The sequence below is a fragment of the Garra rufa genome, chromosome 6, assembly GCF_049309525.1.
Source record: "Garra rufa chromosome 6, GarRuf1.0, whole genome shotgun sequence".
Taxonomy (NCBI): domain Eukaryota; kingdom Metazoa; phylum Chordata; class Actinopteri; order Cypriniformes; family Cyprinidae; genus Garra; species Garra rufa.
Window position 1 is genome coordinate 36,072,352 of NC_133366.1, and position 22,878 is coordinate 36,095,229.

A 22,878-nucleotide genomic window follows, 5' to 3' on the forward strand; every position below is an offset into this window, starting at 1 on the left:
CCTCTTTTACCCGGACATGTCCTCCTTTTTGGCTATAAAATTATGTCCGGGGGGATTTTGTAAAATATCATAAAATGTCCGTTTTTTTTTTTTTTTTACCTCATTTCACTGACCGTCATTCAACACTTTAAATGCAGCCACTGCCCACCGGAATTATTCTGAGGTACCTGCAGGTATGAACTGGCCATCGGGAGCACCGGGACATTCCCAGTGGGCCGATCACGAAGCGAGGGAGACCTCCCCCATATTAGGCGCTATTTTAAATTATAGCGCATTCAAAACCGCAAATAGCCGAAAAGTGTGAAGCGGTGGGATCAATCACCCGCAAAGAGCTGAAGAACGCGCGCTGCGCTTCGGCCACGATGTACAGTGATAAACAGTGTAAGTTGCTTGATCCATTCAAATAACACACAGAATTGTGTTATACAGCCATGTGATATGAGAACATTAAAGGATCTGTAAGTTCTGCTGGGCTGGCTGAAAACAGCCACGACACTGGATACTGCATGATGAAGTAAAGTGGAAAATGGCAATAAATAATTACTGTCAAAACAAAATTATTACAAATTTCATAGTTTATAATTACTATTTAATTTTAAAAACCATATAACTAATGTTTTCTTGTGACCACCGTCTTACTACTAATATTCTAATCAATAATTTTTTTAATTTTTAGTTGTAATTCGTTTTAATTGGAGTAAAATGTTAATTCAATAAGAGCCTGATTAAAGAATTAAATATGGGTCTTATATAAATTAGGTGTTTACTATACATAATAAAGTTCTTAAAGGGACAGTTTACCCAAAAATAAAAATTGTCATCATTTACTCAACATCATGTAATTTCAATAATTTCAATCCTGTATGAACTTTTTTCTTCTGTGTAACAAAGGAAGATACTTTGAGAAATTCAAAACCTTTTGTCTATAGAGTAGAAATCAAGGGTAACCAAATATGTTTGGTTACATTATACAAAATATCTTTTGTGTTCCACAGAAGAAAGTAAGCCATACAGTTTTGGAACGACATGAGGGTGATGATTTTTATTAATGAATGTTTTTTTATTACATAATTTATTAGCAACAAATTCCCTGCATTCTAGCTCAAAATCAATGCTTTACTGCATGCATTTCTCTGTGACAAAAATGTAACTAAGTTTGTTGCATTTGAATTCAGCAGTATTTATCATTATTTGTTTAAATCCTGTTTTATTCATTCATGTACTCCAATTAAAGACCCTATAACCCTGCTGAAATAAACAGCTTAAACCAGCCTTGGTTGGTTGGCCAGTTTAGGCTGGAAGTAGCTGGTCTTTTAGTTGGTGGTTTCCGAGCCTGACCAGCTAAGACCAGCCTGGCCAAGCTGGAAAAGTGGTCAAAACCCCCCTTAAGCTGGGGTTTTTTTCACCAGGAAACCCAAGAAAACTTTCATGTGGAACTTGTGGGCCGGATGGGCTGAATTTGTCCAGGGCCGAATTTTAACCCCAGTCCAGCCCTGGGTACCTGTCTGATGACGTGAAAGACCCAATTTTCAAAACAATACAAAGAGGAACTGCGCTGCAAGAGCTGTGTGTCACTAACATGCCGAAACGCAAATGTAGTTTCACAGACAAATTGGAAAAAAAAAAATGTTTTACAAGGCAATTCTTATTTAAGCATTTTATGTATTATTTATTTATGTTTGTATTAGGCCTGTATAAAGAAAAGACTAAGATAGATGATATTTTTTACAGGGCAATACGGTTTTGATATAAGATTTAGTTCAAACAGAAAGAGAATTTAAATAAATGTGTGATTTCTAAAAGCGCCTTGGGGGGGGGTGTCCTCTTTTTGGATTCTCAGAATATGGTCACCCTAACATAAACGGAGTAGGAGAGATGACTGTGCGGACAATGGCGAATGATTTGCAGATCTTGATCACCACTGACAGCATCTAAACTTGTCAAATGTGGTAAGTACTGCCTGTAGTATAACTTTACACAGAGCATGTGCAACTGCCGATCTCAAAAGTGAAACTAAAAAGTTATTGTGGATTCAAAATGGCAGTTTCAATGTCCCGCATATTAATAGCGGCTCGAGCTCCGTAATAAAATATAGATTTCCTCCATGTTTCCTTACAGCTGTGTGAGAGTGAGCTGCACTGTGAAACAGCCAATCAGAGCAAAGCTCCTCATTATTATTCAGGAACCTTCCAAATAAGGTAATAACAGACCATTTCATTTTAGGGTCAAATCTTAGGGTTGTAAATGGACCTGTAAAAACGTTTCTGGAGAATTTTTACCCTTTCCTATGCCATATACCTTCTATGTAGATATCAGCGAACAATTTAAAATATTGTATCAATGTAAGGTTTGGAACGACATGAGGGTGAGTAATTAATGACATAATTTAAATTTTTTTGGTGAACTATCACTAATGTCCCCAAGGACTTAGCCACTTGTTAAAAACGCCATTTTCAAGCTTTATTAAAGATTTTGTTTAACATGTCATACAATAAAACGTGAAAATATGATGGACCTGTATGCAAATAGTAAAATTAAATAAACTTAAAATGCCCCTTGTATTGCACAGGTTATGATATGCCGATTAATATTAATAAATTAATTTTAATAATATTGATTTTCATTTGCACCCTATTTTTTGGTAATATTTTTTCATATTACTTGGCCTGATTTTGGTATATATTCATAAAATTAAGTGTTTTAAAGACCGTTTTGATTACGCTATACAGTTGTGTGTCCAGTCTATGTTTCTTGTAAACTCTGGCTCCAGCAAAACCACGTCTTCAAAGTCGTCTGATAATGTATATTTTCGTCTTGAAGACGTTGATTTGTTTATCCCCTCCCCTTACGCTCTCGAGCCTTGCGCTGATTTTTTCAGTCTGCTCCGCTGCAGCTGCTCGGCGAATGAATGGCATCTTTCTCGACATCACGTAAACGCCGACTGGGGGAGCGAAAGCATCTTCCTCTTGTGTTCGCCTCGGACAGAGCAGGCTGAAAACCCCACTCCGTTGATGATTAATTTATAGCTTTATCACACAGCAGGTTGCAGAACATCTGATCGTTTTACGAAACGGCTTGGTGTCCGGCCGTATGAATAAAAAAACAGTGTACCCCTTTTTGTCGATGACAGAGACTCACTATTCAAACAGCATGAAATAATTCCATTTCATGAAGGAACTGGCGCTGGGAAAAACGGCATGAAGTTACAAATCTCCGGTCTTTTGCTCGTAATGGCAGTAGCCTATGCAACGATAGAGGGTGAGTATAACCTACTACACTTGAAACTGATGATGTTTAAGAGTTTTCCTGCCATTTCTCAGTGCGTGGTTGCTATGTCATTGCTCAGTTTTACTTATTTCATAATCAGTTATCGTAATGCCAAGTGCTTTGAGCTCCAATAGCATATGCGACCTAAAATGTTCATTAAGACATCCATAAATGTTCAGAATGAAGCCTGTGCATTATCAGCAGGTTTATCCTGTGCATTCAACCCTGCAACATATGCATGATACAAAAGAAATCGCCTCGTGTTTAATTTACGCTTATTGCTTGGCTTCTAGCGCCCTCAACTGGGTCTCTGAGTGTTAATGCTGTGTGTGACCTGTTAGTGATTAAACCATACACTTTTACTTCTTTTCCACCCTTCAGATATATCATTTTCAACCAGCTTTGTAACAGAAAAAGGTTGTAACCAGCCCCAACACATTGATGTGTTAATGGTGTCACACTGAAGCACTAATGCAAGAAGATGTGTTTTGTTTGGGTTTGGCACAGTGTGAAAGTGAAGATATGGTGGTTCTGCAATGAGGCAATGAGAGCCTTCATCTGCAGCTTTAATCTGAAAATGAAGCCGCTGGACTGGATTTTCATTTATCTTGTCTGTCAGCAACACTCTGGAGAGAAATACTTGACATCTTTTCTCTTCCTCTCTCTGTTCACTGAAATGAGAGAAATTGTTTAATCAAGGGGAAAATGTTGTCAAGCTTGGCATTCAGAGATTCACTGAACTGCAGTTCTGTTGGTAAAGGAAATTTTATATTCTGTTTTATATCTGTAACACAAGGTTTATATAGCCAAACTTTTGATATCTTGAATATCAGCACGGCCAAATGCTGAATAACATTCAATGCTGATATTCAGTACAACAGATTGATAGTTTGTTAATTTCACAATTCCTACAAGAAATTTGTAATTACAGTATGGCTGCTAATTATGTCCATTCCTGCTGCATGTATACAAAATGGTTCCAAAGAGATCAAAGCAGGATCATTTGACTGAAAGCATATCTGTAACACCATGAATACTCTTTTTTTGACTCTTGACTTTTGATTCAACCCTTAAATTTACCCTAAACTACCTTTTAGCCTCAAAAGACCAGACCAGATTGTTTGCTGTCGGTGAGGACAAGAGGTCATTTGTTCAGATTTGCGGTCAGTTAGTAATGAGGTCATGTCTGTGAACTTTGTCCATCTATATGCAAACAACTCCAAGGTTTTTATGATCTTTTACTTAATACTGTAAAAAAGGAAATAACATCATTATCACTTTAGCAAGAGATGAATGCAGATGTCCTTGGATTGAGAGGATTATTCATGTGTTTTTTATTCTTTGTGTAGGAATGTCCTATGCTTGAGTACATTAAAGTGGCTTATGTCCTGATGCAATTTACAGAAATCTCACATCTATTGAAGAGAAAAATAGCTCATTAACACAATGAATGAAGAACCAACAACTTCATGCATAGCCCTTTTCTCTGCTTTTACCTTGAAATGGGTTAGTACGCACTTCAGAATGCATATACAAATACAATCTGTTTTTCTCACACTCTTGTTCACCCTCCTCCCCCTTCTTGTCTTTTGATTTACACGTCCTTGTCTACTCCCTGGTTGGTTGAATCGTAAACCCAGGCGAGATGGCCTGCCCTGCGCACAGTCTTTATTTATGGTGTCATTTCATATACTTGCTGTTGCAAGACCCACAGCCGTGATGTTGAGCGGGAAAAACAGTCCCAAAGACAGGCTGAGAAACCTTTTGCCAGGGCATGGCAGGAAGTAATGCTGGTCATTCAGCTGGCGTAACATCCTATAAAATGTCATTAATGTGGTGGAGCATAGATTGTTATGCCACTAATGATGGAGGGTACCTTACAGAGGACATTTATAGACAACCCCAAACCCTAAATGCATGCAATTATTTTTATTTAATGCAACTCTAAGGACATTTATAAACTGATGCACTTATAACCTTGCAAGGGCATAAGGGAAATATATCAGGAAAGGCCATATATAAATGGAGAGAGACAAAACAATGGAGGAAGATGGAAGAGAAAGGCTAAAAGAATGGACAGTAGGTAGTAGGTAATGAATAATCATAAAAGCCAATTAGGCACAACACTTATATTCACACTATAGCGTGTACTCTAGTGTTTTTTTCTTCTGCATAATAAACAGGTCTGTGAAATGTTATTTCATTAAGCAAATTCATTATGTGCTACCTTTCCAATAGATTATATAATCCTTGACATGCAGATACACAGTTGAGGCCAAAAGTTTACATACACCTTGCAGAATCTTCAAAATGTTCATTATTTTTTACCAAAATAAGAGGGATCATACAAAATGCATGTTATTTTTTATTTAGTACTGACCTGAATAAGATATTTCACATAAAAGATGTTACCATATAGTCCAAAAGAGAAAATAATGGTTGAATTTATAAAAATTGCCCTGTTCAAAAGTTTACATACACTTGATTCTTAATGCTGTGTTGTTACCAAAATAATCCACAGCTGTGTTTTTTTGTTATTTTTTTGTTTAGTTATAGCTGTTCATGAGTCCCTTGTTGTCCTGAACAGTTAAACTGCCTGCTGTTTTTCAGAAAAATCCTTCAGGTCCCACAAATTCTTTGGTTTTTCAGCGTTTTTGTGTATTTAAACCCCTTTCCAACAACAACTGTATGATTTTGACATCCATCTTTTCACTAGATGAATGAACACAATGCATTAAAGAGCCAGGGGGTGAGAACTTTTCAGGGTAAATTTAACTTATTTTGTCTTCGGGGAAACTTGTATGTATCTTCTGTAGCTTCTGAAAGTCAATACTACATGAAAAAATATGATATTTAGGTAAAATAGAAGAATACAGAAAAATACAGTACACATCTTCTGTTTAAAAGTTGACACCACTGGCTCTTAGTGCATCGTGTTTCCTTCTGAAGCATCAGTGAGTGTTTCAACTTTCTGTAATAGTTGCATATGAGTCCCTCAGTGTGAAAAGATGGATCTCAATATTTGACTTCAATTGTACAATATGTTAAATTTATATTATGTAATGTAAAATGATATAAAATTACATTATATACATGATATTAAATATACGTTAGCTGTTGCTGTATTGTATATTTTTGCATGTCTGGAATATACAGTACTGGGACCATCCTAGTTATAATTATATAAAATAGAATTATGCTATATAATGGAATTATGAGCTCTCAGTGAGTGCATGCATGAATGTTCTGGAAGTACTCTGAATATAATAATCATGCAGAGAATTACAGTGTAAACTTTCATTCAAATTGTATTATTCTGCATCTCGACCAGTCAGAAATACATATTCCAAGAAAACAGACTATTTTTGTAAATGACAGTTTTATTTGTTGCTACATATTCATGTCTGAAATAGTGCAGACATATTTATTTACTTATAAATAGAACGTCAATGAGTAGCATGTACCATTTTTGGTATGTAATTTTTTTTGTTTTATTGACAAGAGAATAAAGAAAAGCATTTGGCAAATACATGTTTGACAAAAAGAAAGAAAAAAAGAACAGCAGCTTCCTAAAAGGGGATAGGTAACACTTAAAATTATGTCCTTATTTACTGTCATTGTTCCAATGTAAATTAAGCTTACCTTCATCAAAAAAAATCGATAATTTTGACCCATGCAATGCATTTTTGGCTATTGCTACAAATATACTTGTGCTGGTTTTGTGGTCCAGGGTCACAAATGATAACATAATTATAATTTTAGGTGACATAACACTTTAAATGTTGCATTATTTACTGTATCATTTAACTACATAAATTCAATCAAACTGAATTAAGACTTAAGATATTTAAAGGCATCTATTTATTTGATAATTTTTTAATACATCTTGTGTTCCACAGTTCAGTGTGTGTGTAGTCATGGGCTCATCTTGTTCTCCTGATGCTCTGTGTAGTGTGCTTGTCTGAGGTCATCATGTCATGGCAATGGTTGCGTCAGCAGAAGGAGCTCTGAGGAACCTGGGCCAGCTGTCGCTTTATGACTCTGTGCTCATCTAACACTCGTGGGAGAGTGTTTCTGAATTTAATGTGTGAATTATCTAGATGGCAAGTCAAATGTGGACCCACTTCCTACATAACCAGACAGATATGTGTATGTATAGACTTATACAATACTGGTAATCAGCATGGAAGCTTTAAATCATGCTTCACCTTATCACCATATGCCACCTGAGGCTGTTATGTCATTTAGTTCCTTTTTAATTGTTCTAAAATTATGTTCTTAAATTAATCCACCCTCTCTCTTTAGCTCCTGAGGAGTTCGTCTCACTAGCTGAGATGGAGGACACGCTGTTGAGGAATCTTTTTCGGGGCTATCAGAAGTGGGTGAGACCTGTCCTTCACGCCAACGACACGATTACGGTTCGCTTCGGTCTGAAGATCTCACAGCTGGTGGATGTGGTGAGACAAACACACACTCGCACTGCAATGTGATCTTCGGCAGTTATGAAATACTTAAACAAATAGCACACAAACAATAAATTTTTATGTCTTTACTGAACATACTGTGTATACATGCAGAAGGCAGGGAGGAAAAAGTATGTGAATCCCTAGGCTAATGACTTGTAAACAGCTGTCTAAATGCTGTCAGTTGCTTTGCTGTTAAAAAAAACTCTCTGCATTGCTGCAATCTCTGCATAGTTGCTGCACAGACACCATTACCAAGATGCACTTGCACATAGTCAAAAACAGGCTTTAAGTCCACACAAAATCAAAACTGACCCTATTTACTGTTAGCGCACATTACTGGACAGTTGAGCTGCTTATAATCGAAATGAATTAAACTGAATCAACACTGAACTGGCTGAAAATGAATAATGACACTATTGTATTTTTAGAGATGGTTTACAGCAGAATCTGGATTTCCCTCTAATACTGTAAAGCTGCTTAAAAACAATCTACAGTGCCTTGCAAAAGTATTCATACCCCTTCATTTTTTCCACATTTTGTTACGTTGCTGCCTTGTTAAACTGCTTTAAATTACTTTTTTTCCCACATCAATCAACACTCCATACAGTATTATGACCAAGCAAAAACAGAATTGTCACAACTTCATAAATGTGTTTTAAAAGTAAATAAGTATTCATACCCTTAACGCACTACTTGCAGCACCTTTACAGCCTCAAGTCTTTTTTAGGTATGATGCAACAAGATTTGCACATCAACATTTGGCAATTATCTGCCATTCTTCTCCTCAACTCCTCACTTCTCAAGCCCTGTCAGCTTGGATGGGGGAAGATGCACATTTTCAGATTTCTCCAGAAATGTGTGACTGGGTTTAAGCCCAGGCTGTGGCTTAAAGGACATTCACAGAGTTATCTATAAGCCTGTCTTTCTGTGTACTTAGGGTCATTGTCCAGTTGGAAGGTGAACCTTCTGCTCTGTCTGAGGTTCTGAATGTTCAAGCCTAGTTTATCTCGAAATTTTGGTGCATTGAGCTTTTCTTATACTCTGATGAATACTTCAATCTCTGCTGCTGAAAAACAGCCCCACAGCATGAGGCTGCTAACAGCACAACTTACTTTTGGGATGGTACTCTTTAGGTGATGAGCAGTGCCTGGTTTCCTCCATACATAGTTTGAGGTAGAATTGAGGTTCTTCAGACCAGAACATCTTGTTTCTCACAGTCTTTAGGTCCTTTAGGTGCTTTTTTGCAAATTCCAAGTGTGTTTTCATTTGTCTTCACAGAGGAAAGGATTGAGTCTTGCCACACTGCCATAAAGCCCAGATTGGTGGAATGTTGTGCTTGTGCAGTGATGTTTGTCCTTTCGTAATTTTCTCCTATCTCCACATATGATCATGGAGCTCAACCAGAGTGACCATCAGGTTCTTGGTTACCATTCTAACCAAAGCCCTTCTCCAACAATTGCTCAGTTTGGCCAGGAGGCCAGCTCTATGGCAGAGTCCTGGTTGTTTTAAACTTCTTCCATTAAGGGTAACGGAGACTACATGCATCTGTGAACCTTCAATGCAGCAGATTTTTTTCTGAACTTTTTCTGATATGAATGTCCCTGAGCTAAATTTCAACAGACCCAGATATGGGTATGAATACTTATGCAATAGAAGCATTTAAGTTTTTTTTTTTTTTTTTTTTTAATAAATTTGCAAAGATATTAAAAACCTGTTTTTGCTTTTCCATTATGGTGTATGGAGTGTAGAATTATGTGGGGGGAAGTATTTTTTTTTTTTGCAGTTCAACATAAGGCTGCAACATAACAAAACGTGAAAACGTGTATGAATACTTTCGCAAGGCACTGTATATTACATAAAGGACTATATAAATAAAGGTGACTTGACTGGGGAACAATTATTGTCTTCATAATCGTTAGTCAAAATCCGAAAATTCACTTCTCATTTAATATTCTGTATCACTCAGAAATAAGTTGGTTCCAATTTTAAAAGGCAAGCCTGTTTTCTCTTTTTTTTAAGAATAGAACTGATTAGTCTAGGAAGGAAATGTGGCAACTCAGATCATATTTTATAGACTATATACCCAACACATGATCATGACAACCTGCTGTATCACACTTTGCCTTTACTGTAGTCTCTCTATCTAATTCATTCTCTCTTCCTGTGTTTTCCTCTTTACTTGTGACACACTGTATTGATCCTGCTGATGCTGAGCATCCAAGAACCTGATTGAAAGTGTGTTTGTGTGTGTGTCTACAGTATGTCCTCACAAGGATAGCAATACCAGTTGTTTTTGACCTTGTGGGGACATTCCCCATGAGGAAAACAACTTATAAATCTTATAAATGCAAAAAGTTTTCTGTGATTTAGGGTTAGGGGATAGAAAATAGTATACATAATAGTATAAAATAGTGTAAAAACTATTATGTCTATGGAGACTACCCATAAAACATGTAAACCAGTGTGTGTGTGTGTGTGTGTGTGTGTGTGTGTGTGTGTGTGTGTGTGTAATATTAGGTACTAGACACACTTTTGTCATATCATCCAGCATTTCCAAAAATTTACACATTTGAAGATGATAATTTGTGTTCTGCAGAACCGTTTTAAAAAAGGAAACCAGGATACACTGTTTGGGCTGTAGTCAAACGTAATTAAAGTATTAAACTATTACACTGACATTTTATTAATCTAGGTGTCACCAACATCTGAACTTCAAAGCTTACCTGACAATACTAAAATGTGCATGGCCTCATCCACTTTTTACTGGGTTCATGAAAAATAACTATAACTGCCAGAGCAGAGCCTTGGCCTAGCAGCTAGCACATGTAAATGTTGGGATGTAATGTAGTTATCATGCAGGCATTATGACACAATACCCTTCAAGACTTCCATTAGGTTTTTGGTATTATTCTGTATTATATTCATAATTCAACATGACATATAATGTAATATAGCGTAGTATTAAAGAAAGAGTTCACCCAAAAATAAAAATTCTATCATCGTTTAATTACTTACCCTCATGTCCTTGCAAACCGCAAGACATTCGTTCAACTTCAGAATACAACACCCCCTACCCCCACCCCCCCCCCACCCCCCAAAATACGATTTTATTCAACAATTTCTTCTCTTCTGTTTTAGTCACATGGACTGTTTTAACAATGTTCTTACTACCTTTCTGGGCATTGAATGTGAAGGTGTGTTGCTGTCAGTGACTCAAAGCATTAAGACATGTAGACATGGTCAAACCGAGCATCAAAATGTGGAAAAAAGGTGTTTTAATTGAATCTGCTAATCTGCTAGGATTTTCATGCACAACCATTTTTAAGGTTTACAGAGAATGGTCCAAAAAATAAAAAATATTCAGTGAGTGACAGTTCTGTGGGTGAAAATGCCTTGTTGATGCCAGAGGTCAGAGGAGAATGGCCAGACTGGTTCGAGCTGATAAAAAGACAACAGCAACTCAATAACCACTTGTTACAACAGAGGTACAGAGCATCTCTGAATGCACAACATGTCAACCCTTAAATCAAATTGGCTACAGCAGCAGAAGACCACTCCAGGTGCCAATCCTGTCAGCTAAGAACAGGAAACTAAGGCTACAGTTTTCACAGGCTCACCAAAATTGGACAATAGGAGATTGGAAAAATGTCTGGCGTAGGTGGTGAGGAGGACATTTTCTTCGCACACTTTGGGCCCCTTAGTATCAGTTGAGCATTGTTTAAATGCCACAACCTACCTAATATTGTTGCTGACCATGTCCATCCCTTTATGACCATAGTGTACACATTTCAGCAAGATAACACACCATTGTCACAAAGCTTAAATCATAGCAAACTAGTTTCTTGAACATGACAGTGTGTTCTTATTCTCAAATGGCCTCCACAGTCACTAGGTCTCAATCCAGTAGAGCACCTTTGAATCTGGTGGAACATTAGCCGCTTTTCCACTATCGGGCCGAACCGTTCTTAGAACGGTCGGTTCCAGTTCCAGTTGTGTTTCCACCTGAGCCTGGTACGGCACGGCACGATTACAAACCGTTCTCGGCCCGGAATTCTCGGCACGGTTAGACAACCGTGCTGAGTCGGGCTGGTAAAATGCATGTGCATGACGTCGCCACGCTGTTGCCTGGCTACCAGTTTCTCTATGGCTCTGTCTATGGCTATAAGCGGATGCGCAGTAAGCAGATACGGTAAATATAAATATTAGGGCCGGGACTCGATTAAAAAAATTAATCTAATTAATTAGAGGCTTTGTAATTAATTAATCTAAATTAATCGCATTTTAATCGCATATAAATATTTGACCTGAGAACAGTGAGAAGTAAGTTTTTTTTCATATGGATTTTTAGTATACCATTGAATAATGACTGAATACATAAACTTAAGCAACAAAATATTGTTTATTTTTGTTCAACCAAGTCCAACAGACCAGTGCAATATTGCCATTAAGTGTAGCAATAGGATACAGTGTTTCCTCTAGGTTTCCATAATTTTTTTTCTCTGTACTTTACCCTGCTTTGTGTAATAACGAAAACATTTATTTCAGTGAAAAAATAAATCCAAAACTCTCTAGTTTTACATTTTGAACAATAGGGCTTAACAATCTTTTGCTATTTTTTTTTTTTTTTTTTTAAGAAATTCTTGTGTTTTAATTTTTCTCATAATCAAATGAAAGCATAAACATTTATTTATTTTTAATCAAATGAAAAATAAACCTTTTTAATTTTTGGCAAACAAACAGAGGTTTGCTGTTAAAATCAATAAATAATAATAATTTAACATTTAAATAATAATCGTAGTATTTTTTTTCTACAATTAAGTGGTTAATCTTGTTGTTATATTTTTTTTATCATATATATTGTTTTTTGTCAATTATTTAAATAGGAATATTGTTCTGTTTCATGTTAAACCGTACTTTTATTTTGACAGGTTGCCGTGAAGTTTCTGTGTGTAAAGTATGATATGATGCTAGTTTTCTCAAATGAAACGGTAAAAGTGACACTGACAGTAGCTAGATTGAGTCTATCTGTTCATTTGAGATGCAAATGCCAAAAATTAACGGGAGCATCACGCGTGCAGTAAAAAAAAAAAGCCTCTCTGCCATTTTAACATACAGAGGCAAACGGTACATGCAGGATTCATATTAAAACGGTCTTTTTGCATTTCAGTTTTCACAGACACTAGTCCATATCGCGATTTGAATTAAGTGACAGACCAACTTTTGATTTATCAATCTAAAAATCGGCGAATTTACATGGCATTCCGCGCTATAGTAAATTCGGTTTTTATGAATGGAGTCCGCGATCCAGTCCGTGTTTTCTTGGAGGAGACATTGTAAACGCGCCCCCCTAAGATAATGGTAGGGGAAAGACTGGGATATTTAGAAATATACTAGCCTACATTTCAGAAATTCAGGTACCCTATAGGTAGGTAGACCTTCTGTAAAAGCATTGAGGTGATACTTGAGGCTCGATGTGCTGCGGTGATATGCGCATTCCTTTGTCTGAACGCTAGTTGGTGCTCCAGTATAATAGGTCCGCTGAAACTCATCCAGTGAGAAACGTTCCGCGGTGCAAAATTAAGTGCGATTAAAATGCGTTAAAAAAATTTAACTCGTTATTTTTGTGTAATTAATTAATCTAAATTAACGCGTTAAAGTCCCGGCCCTAATAAATATAAATGGCTGAGACACTTTGGTCTGTGGATAAAACATTTGCTCTAATATTGATATTTGGCCGGAAAGAAAAATTCAACAACAGCTGGAGGGTGCAAAGAGAAACGAAAAGTTTTTAAAATGATAGCGCAGTGTCTTGCAGAGAAGGGCGTTAAGAAAAGTTCAAAACAGTGCCGAAAAAAAAAAAAAATAAACTCATACATATCGCGTCCAAATGTAGAAGCGGGGCTGCCTACTCTTGCGTTACCAAGGCAACGACTTGACGCATTTGTATTTACATTCCAAATAGTTCCGTTATCTGCACCACAGTGGAAAATCAAACCGTATCTGTGCTGACTGGCCCGGATCGGCACGGAACAGAACGGTTAAGCATTGTGAACGGTTCGGCCCGATAGTGGAAAAGCGGCTATAGATGTGCAGCAGCTATGTGATGCTGTCATGTCAATATGAACCAAAATCTCTGAGGAATATTTCCACCTTGTTCAATCTATGCCTTAATATGAAAAATTAAGGCAGTTCTGAAGGAAAATAGCAATGTGTACCTTATAAATATGGCCAGTGAATGTAGTTTGATTGGATATTACATTGATTATAACAGCTGTAGTACATAAAAAGGCATATTAACTTAAAAGAACGATGAATATATAAGTATGCTTGTATTTCAAATCACAAACACAGCGCAGCAATAATTTGAAAAATTTGATGTTTGAAACCAACATACTGTTACACAAAATTTGTATAAATGAAACGTATTTGCTTCTCCTTCATACGTATTGGCGGTCATTTGTTTTGTGTGGATATATCCATGCATTAATTATTCATTCATTTTACCATGGTGAATAAGTGAAGGGTAAAGCCAGGAGGACAATTACCCTACATTTTATTTGAAAGGAAGTAGACAGGGACCTGGATAATGGACAAGTCTTCTGGTCACTATGAACTGTCACTGTATGGTAAGAGCTGAAAACAGATTCTTTAAATATTTCTTTGAATAGGACACAAGTGTGGAACAACAAGCAAAAATAATCACTAAATTTTCACTTCTGTGTGACCTCTTTAAGCTAGTGCCAGTTGCCCAAGTTAAATCAAATCACAGTCTGAGTCAGACCTGCAACAGTCCATAAATCATGCAATAATGCACTGCACAGGAAGTGTGTGAGTAATTATGTCAAACTGTATGAATGTACAGTCGTGGCCAAAAGTTTTGAGAATGGCACAAATATTAGTTTTCACAAAGTTTGCTGCTAAACTGCTTTTAGATCTTTGTTTCAGTTGTTTCTGTGATGTACTGAAATATAATTACAAGCACTTCATACGTTTCAAAGGCTTTTATCGACAATTACATGACATTTATGCAAAGAGTCAGTATTTGCAGTGTTGGCCCTTCTTGTTCAGGACCTCTGCAATTCGACTGGGCATTCTCTCAATCAACTTCTGGGCCAAATCCTGACTGATAGCAACCCATTCTTTCATAATCACTTCTTGTAGTTTGTCAGAGTTAGTGGGTTTTTGTTTGTCCACCCGCCTCTTGAGGATTGACCACAAGTTCTCAATGGGATTAAGATCTGGGGAGTTTCCAGGCCATGGACCCAAAATTTCAACGTTTTGGTATCTGAGCCACTTAGTTATATCACTTTTGCCTTATGGCACGGTGCTCCATCGTGCTGGAAAATGCATTGTTCTTCACCAAACTGTTGTTGGATTATTGGAAGAAGTTGCTGTTGGAGGGTGTTTTGGTACCATTCTTTATTCATGGCCTTTTTCCAGATGCCCCAAACAATCGGAAAGAGGCTTCATTGGAGAATATGACTTTGCCCCAGTCCTCAGCAGTCCATTAGCCATACTTTTTGCAGAAGATCAATCTGTCCCTGATGTTTTTTTTGGAGAGAAGTGGCTTCTTTGCTGCCCTTCTTGACACCAGGCCATCTTCCAAAAGTCTTGGCCTCACTGTGTGTGCAGATGCGCTCACACCTGCCTGCTGCCATTCCTGAGCAAGCTCTGCACTGGTGGCACTCCGATCCCGCAGCTGAATCCTCTTTAGGAGACGATCCTGGCGCTTGCTGGACTTTCTTGGACGCCCTGAAGCCTTCTTAACTAGAATTGAACCTCTTTCCTTGAAGTTCTTGATGATCCTATAAATTGTTGATTTAGGTGCAGTCTTAGTAGCCACAATATCCTTGCCTGTGAAGCCAGGATTAAGTTAATTTTCATGGCAAAGAAGGACTATGCAATTCATCTGATCACTCTTCATAACATTCTGGAGTATATGCAAATTGCTATTATAAAAACTTAAGCAGCAACTTTTCCAATTTCCAATATTTATGTAATTCTCAAAACTTTTGGCCACGACTGTATTTGCATGTGATGCCTCCCCCAGATTTTGCAGTCAGATTGTCTCTATTTAATAGTGGGAGGTAATAACTCTACATGATGTGTGATTGTTTAATTTTTGAGCTATGAAATGTTAATTTCTTCTACATACTTCAGCGGAACCACAGAAAGGCAAACACTGTTCTTGACACTAAATTTTTTGACAGTTTTTCAAATAGTTGCATTTGTTAATTATAAATAATAATAATATATTATATAAAACAAAACTGTTTTAGGATTTGCTCAATAGGTTTTTCTTATTTATGTTATGTTATGTTATGTTATTATAACATAATTTTACAGATAATTTACTCACCCCTTGTCATCCAAGATATTCATGTCTTTCTTTCTTCAGTCATAAAAAAAAATTCTCTCCATATAGTGGACTTCTATGGTGCCCCCGAGTTTGAATTTCCAAAATGTAGTTAAAATGCAGCTTTAAAGGGCTCTAAATGATCCTAGCTGAGAAAGAAGGGTCTTATCTAGCAAAACGATCATTTATTAAAAAAAAATTGACAATTTATATACTTTTTAACCTCAAATGCTCATCTTGTCTAGCTCTGTGTCAACTCTGTGTATTCCAGTTCAAGACAAATAGGGTAGGTCGAAAAACTCCCATTTCATTTTCTCCTCCAACTTCAAAATCTCCCTACAATCACTGTTTTACCTTTTTTGTAAATGGCATTTGATCATCTTGACACATTCACTTTGTAAACACTGGGTCAGTACTTCTGCAGCAATGTAGGTTAACGATTTTGATGTTAGAGAAAAAAATAAGACAAGCATTTGAGGTTAAAAGTATATAAATTGTATTTTTTTCACTAGATAAGACTATTCTTACCTTGGCTGGGATTGTTTAGAGCCCTTTGAAGCTGCATTTAAACTGCATTTTGAAAGCTCAAACTCGTGGGCACCATTAAAGTCCAATATAAATCCTAAATCCTAAAATGTTTACCTCAGAAGACATAATTTATTTACGACTGAAGAAAGAAAGACATGAACATCTTGGATGACAAGAGGGTAAATACATTATCTGTAAATTTTTGTTCTGAAAATGAACTTCTCCCTAAAGAAAATGCTTATTATATACTGTGTCCTCCTTTTTAATATCATCATGTATAGGCAGACCAAGTGTCTAAACATTAAATAGGAAATGTGTAGCACCAAATTTCCTGCCTTTTAGGCATTTTGTTTTATTAGATGGTCTTTTGGACTATGGAGGGAGTTTAAGTTCTGAAAGTTGCATACTGTTCTCAAATTAACTTTGTACAGTGATTATAATGAAAGTTTAATGAACTTACCCTAATTTCACTAACTAATTTCACAGGAACATGTTTCTCATAATGTTGCGTTCTATTGAGTCCTCTTGGGAAGTTCCCACTTACAAGTTTGAAATTAAAACTCAATTACAACATAACGTGCATGAAGTAATGTTATCTTTATTGCTTCATCATGAAGTATTATCACTATTCTTTAATAAAAGTGCACACAATTCAAACAGAGTAAATTGTACCGTCGGCAATCAAACTTATGATAATCACCAGATTGCTTTTGTCATTATTCCTTAATGGATCTAGAGTGTTAGCCTGGGTGTCCCCATACTGCCTTGCGCAGCGCGATTTTATTCACGCTTCTAGTCAGTCTGAAAACCATGGACCTAATTTTCACCTAAGATAGGGAACCAATCACAGAACGGGGAGGGAGCAGCAAGACGATGACGCCTTCTATGCGACTCACCGAAGGATCCAGCATGGCAGCAGACGCAAAGTTATCTTTCGTGTCTACACCATGGTCTACACTGGACGCGAGCGGCGCGACAAATGACATTAGAACGCAAGTTTATTTTGAAAAAAGAGCAACTTTTGGCGTTCGCTCTACATACGTCATCCGGTATAATTGAAACGATTGGCTATGAGCTACGCACAGGCGCATTTGATAGACATTCGTATCGCCCAATAAACGGCTCTGGGCATTCGTAAACCACGCCTCAAATACGAGAAAATGAACATGTGGTTCCCAGACCACGAATCATGACGAAGTCATAACGTGGTCTGGTGATAGCCAGGCTACTAGAGTGTCACACTGGTTCGAGTTCATGTGCTTAACTTGTAAATACAGTCATCCAGTAAAGATTGACAGATTTTAGATTTTTGAGCCAACTATCCCTTTAAAACCTTTCATTATTATAAAATAAAAGTGCTGGGTGTTAAAAATGTTGCAGTATAAGACACAGAAAGCTGGACAAATCTAGTGTTTTACATCCACATATATAGCACTCCTATGTCTAAGCTCACCTTGGACATAAGCCAGATCATCGGTTTGGCAACGTGGTGCTTTATTAGAAGCCTCTTTGTAGTCTGTTAAGTCTGGACAGTGAGGCAGCAAGTCATTTGTTTTGGTATTCAGACACATTCTATGTATAACAGTCCTGCAGAGCCACCTGATGGTCATATTCTGCAATCAACACTACATGCTATTCAGTGCTTACCTTGTCACGACTTGACATTGTGAATTTTCTGGCTGGTGGAGCGCTGAACACTGTGGGAACAATTGATTTTCACACCATTCTTATTTAACAGATGAGTGCAGATGAGATCAGTGTATTGGTTCCTTTTCAGGGTCTGAAATTCAATTTAATGAAACAAAGGACAAGATACTATCTTTCAAGCCGCATGTATAAATAGCACAGTTGAGTTAATCATCTGTATGACACAAGTAAGTCAGTGGTGAGAGATTTTTAGAGGCTTTGGGAGAAATATTGCATTTGGGTTCATTATGTTATGTGTCCCAGCTCATGTATGGTACTAAAATCATTTTAGCAACTATGGATATTTATTATCTTTCATTGTGTGTTTTATTCATTTTCCTTTTCAGGATGAAAAGAATCAACTAATGACTACAAATGTCTGGTTGTGGCAGGTAACTTAAAGAAATTTTGTTTTACTTTTTTATGTATGTCCCAAAATACTCTCCTGATTGATGCTTTATTGGTCTCTTTCCTGTAGGAGTGGACAGACTATAAGCTACGGTGGAATCCAGAAGATTATGGTGGAATCACATCCATCAGAGTGCCCTCAGAAACTATCTGGCTACCAGACATTGTCCTTTATGAGAAGTAATTATTTTTATAACCTCTTATCCATATCAATGTCATACAGGTGCTTTATTCAGACTGTACCTTAAGTATAGTTCATCCAAAAATAAAAATTCTGTTATTAATTACTCACCCTTATGTCGTTCAAAAACTGTAAGACCTTGGCTCATCTTTGGAACACAAAGAAAGATATTTTTGATGAAATCCAAGTGCTTTCTGACCCTGCATAGATAGCAATGCAACTGACATGTTTTATGGCTCAGAAAGGTAGTAAGGACATCATTAAAATGTCCATGTAACATCGGTGGTTCAACTGTAATGTTATGAAGCTATGAGAGTACTTTTTGTCTTATGGTGCGTTCACACCGGACGCGACTTGCGCGGAAAAAACGTCCCAGGTTACGTATGTAACCCTGGTTCCCTGAGGGAACGAGACACTGCGTCATCAACGCTCTGGGGAATGCCATTGGCGAACCCGCCTCTGAATCAGTCTGTAACCAATAGAACGACGGGAGTGACGTCACCGGGGGCGGTGACGTAGGCGACCAGGAAGTATATAAGCATGTGCGTTTCAAACCGGCTTCAGCTTCCAGGAATGAAGCGAAGCGCGGCAGGAATGCGGGAATTATGGTCAGAGACGCAGTGTCTCGTTCCCTCAGGGAACCAGGGTTACATACGTAACCTGGGACGTTCCCTTTCGGGAACTCCACACTGCGTCATCAACGCTCTGGGGAACGATATACCAACTATCCATAATTCCAAGTTCCTGCCCAGTGGTGTTTGTCTGGGAAAGGAAAAAGGAAAGCGTTGCTTCTGGTGGATCAGGCCAGGAAGAGCTCTCTGCCTGGGGTTACCAGGACAAGAGAGACAATATCCCTCTGTCTGGGGGACCAGCCCAGAACGAGAGGGCAGTGCCAGAAGATACTTACCTGAGGGGCACTGATGGTTCTCCGCCTGGGAAACTGCCAGGACAGGAGAAGTATTACACCTCTGTCCGGGATAAATGCCAGAGCAAGAGGGAGATGGTATATACCTCGGCCCTCGGGCTCACGAGGAAAGTGGTCGCTCAGTCTGGGGAAACCAGCAAAGAGGGACCAGAAGAACTCCGCCTGGAAACTGCCAGGACGTGAGTGTGATGACATCTCTGCCTGGGACGCACCCAGCGAAGAGGAAGAGAGATGAGAACCTCGGCCCTCAGGCACACGAGGAAATAGTCCAAAACTCCGTCTGGGGAACAGCCAGCACAGGAGGGACTGGATTGGCTCCGCCTGGAAAACTGCCAGGACGCAAGCAGTATTACATCTCTGCCTGGGAAACTCCCAGCGAAGAGGGATCTGATCCGCCTCGGCCCTCGGGCACACGAGGAAAGGAGTCCACCTCTGTCTGGGGACCAGCCAGACGTAGAGGGACAAGAGGTGTCTGGGGGTACCGGAACACCAGGTTGCTTCGCCTGGGAAACTGCCAGGACGCAAGCGGTATTACATCTCTGCCTGGGACGTACCCAGCGAAGAGGGATAAACCTCGGCCCTCGGGCTCACGAGATTTTGGTCATACACCCCAGTCTGGTCACCAGCCAGATAGGGGGTTCTCCTCGGCCCTCGAGCACACGAGGAGAAAGGATGGTCCTTTGTCGGGGCTTACCCGGATCAAGAGGGACCCAAGTGGTGCCTGGAAACTTCTGGCCAGAGCACAGGAATGGCTCCGCCTGGAAAACTGCCAGGACGCGAGTAGAATTACATCTCTGCCTGGGACGTGCCCAGCGAAGAGGGAATGCAAGAACACCTCGGCCCTCGGGCACACGAGGTGGAGGCCTCTGTCTGGTGACCAACCAGACCGAGAGGAAGGAGTCGTCCTCGGCCCTCGGGCACACGAGGAGACAATAGTCCTTTGTCGGGGCGCACCCGGACAAGAGGGACACAAGTAGTGCCTGGAAACTTGTGGCCAGGGCACTGGCATGGGCTCCGCCTGGGAAACTGCCAGGACGCGAGCGAAATTACATCTCTGCCTGGGGGGTACCCAGCGAAGAGGGAACTTCTACCTCGGCCCTCAGGCTCACGAGGTATATCTCCTGTCAGCTAAGGACAGAGGAGCCAGGAGTGGCTCATAGGTCTAGCTCGTAGAACCTAACAAAGGTCAAAGGTGTAGACCAACCCGCCGCACTGCAGATGTCCTGGATAGGGACACCTGCCATCAGAGCTTTCGAGGCTGCCATGCCTCGAGTAGAGTGAGCCTTGACGCCCATCGGTGATGGGAGGCCAGAGGACTCATAGGCAGTAGTTATTGTAACCACAATCCATCTACTGATAGTATGCTTAGTTGCCGGGAGCCCCCTCTTAGGGGGACCGTAACAAACTAGCAGTTGCTCTGACTTTCGCCACAGTTCAGCTCTGTGGACATATGTGTCCAGTGCTCGCACTGGACACATGCAGTATACTTCCGATGGTCGTTCTCCACGAATGGAGGAGGATAGAAGGCCTGTAGGGTGACTGGCTGTGGTACCACTGTTGGGACCTTCGGTACGTACCCTGAAGGTCTCCTACTCTCCTCAGAGAAGTAAGAGCCAACAGCAGCGCCGTCTTAATGATAAGGAAGCGATCAGAAATCTCCTCTAAGGGCTCGAAAGGAGGCCTACAGAGGGCTTCAAGTACCACAGCGAGACCCCATGATGGGGTTCTGGGTGTCACCCGTGGCTTTATCCTGAGTGCACCACGAAGGAAACGTGTGACCAGAGGGTTCCTACCCACTGACACGCCACCAAGAGGGGTGTGGATGGCCGATAATGCCGCCACGTAAACCTTCAGGGTGGAGTGGGCTAACCCGGTGGAGAAGCGAGACTGCAGGAACTCCAGCACTGTACCAACCGGGCAGTGAACTGGGTCAGCGTGTCGCTCTCTACACCATGAAGTGAAAAGTTTCCACTTTAGGCCATAAAGTTTCCTTGTAGAGGGAGCTCTAGAGTGAAGGATGGTCTCAGCAACCTCGGTTGAGAGACCTCACTTATGAGATGCGCCCCCTCAGGGGCCACACCCATAGTTTCCACTTCTCTAGGTGGGGGTGGCAGATTGCGCCCCCAGCCTGAGAAAGGAGATCCCTCCTGATCGGAATCTCCCAGGGAGAGCCGTCTAGGAGGGCTATGATGTCCGAGAACCATACTCGGGTCGGCCAGTTTGGGGCTACTAACAGTAGACTGACTCCGTACCGGCGTACTCTTTCTAGAACTCCCGGGAGCAGGGCGAATGGGGAAAGGGCGTACAGACGGAGCCTCGGCCACGTCTGTACCATGGCGTCCAGTCCCAATGGAGCTGGAGGCACTAGAGAGAACCAGAGGGGACCTTGCGATGTCTGTTGAGTCGCAAAAGGTCCACCTGAGCCTGGTCGAACACTCTCCATATCTGCTTCACCCCTCGGGGTGAAGCATTCCATTCTCCGAGCCTCAGCCGGGCATCTGCTCTTGAGTGCACTGTTAGAGGAAAGCGTATGACCCAGGGGATTCTAACCACTGACAAGCACCGAAAAGGGGCGTGGAAGGCCAGTAATTCCGCCACGTACACCTTTTGGGTGGAGTGGGTCAACCCTGCGGAAAGCGAGACTGCAGCGACTTCAGTACTGTACCAATTGGGCAGTAAGCTGAGTCATATTTGGTGCTGGTTACACCACGCAGTAAACCACTTTCCCTTAAGGCCATAGGACTTCCTCATAGAGGGAGCTCTGGAGTAAAAAGGATGGTCTCAGCAACCTCGGTTGAGAGACCGGTCTCCATGAGATGTGCCCCCTCAGGGGTCACCCTCAAAAACTCCAGGGAGTAGAACGATCAGGGGGAAGGGCGTACAGACAAGGCCTCGGCCATGTCTGTGCCATAGCATCCAGTCCCGCAGGAGCTGGAAGCAGTAGAGAGCACCAGAGGGGTCATTGCGAAGTCTCATGAGTCGCAAATGAGTCCCCTGAATCTGGCCAGACACTCTCTAACTCTGCTTCACTCATTCTGGGTGAAGCATACATCCCCGGGCC

General features: G+C 40.0%; 1 protein-coding gene across 1 annotated transcript in view; it reads left to right on the top strand.

The window, feature by feature from the left end:
- Positions 1-2,905: 2,905 nt before the first annotated feature.
- chrnb3a (cholinergic receptor nicotinic beta 3 subunit a) overlaps positions 2,906-22,878 on the top strand; it is a 34,746-nt gene continuing 14,773 nt past the window's right edge. The window contains exons 1-4 of the mRNA XM_073842461.1: positions 2,906-3,258; positions 7,573-7,724; positions 18,651-18,695; positions 18,782-18,891. Of these exons, the coding sequence (XP_073698562.1) occupies positions 3,198-3,258; positions 7,573-7,724; positions 18,651-18,695; positions 18,782-18,891 (368 nt within the window). The 5' untranslated portion in view covers positions 2,906-3,197. The remainder of the gene's footprint in view (positions 3,259-7,572; positions 7,725-18,650; positions 18,696-18,781; positions 18,892-22,878) is intronic.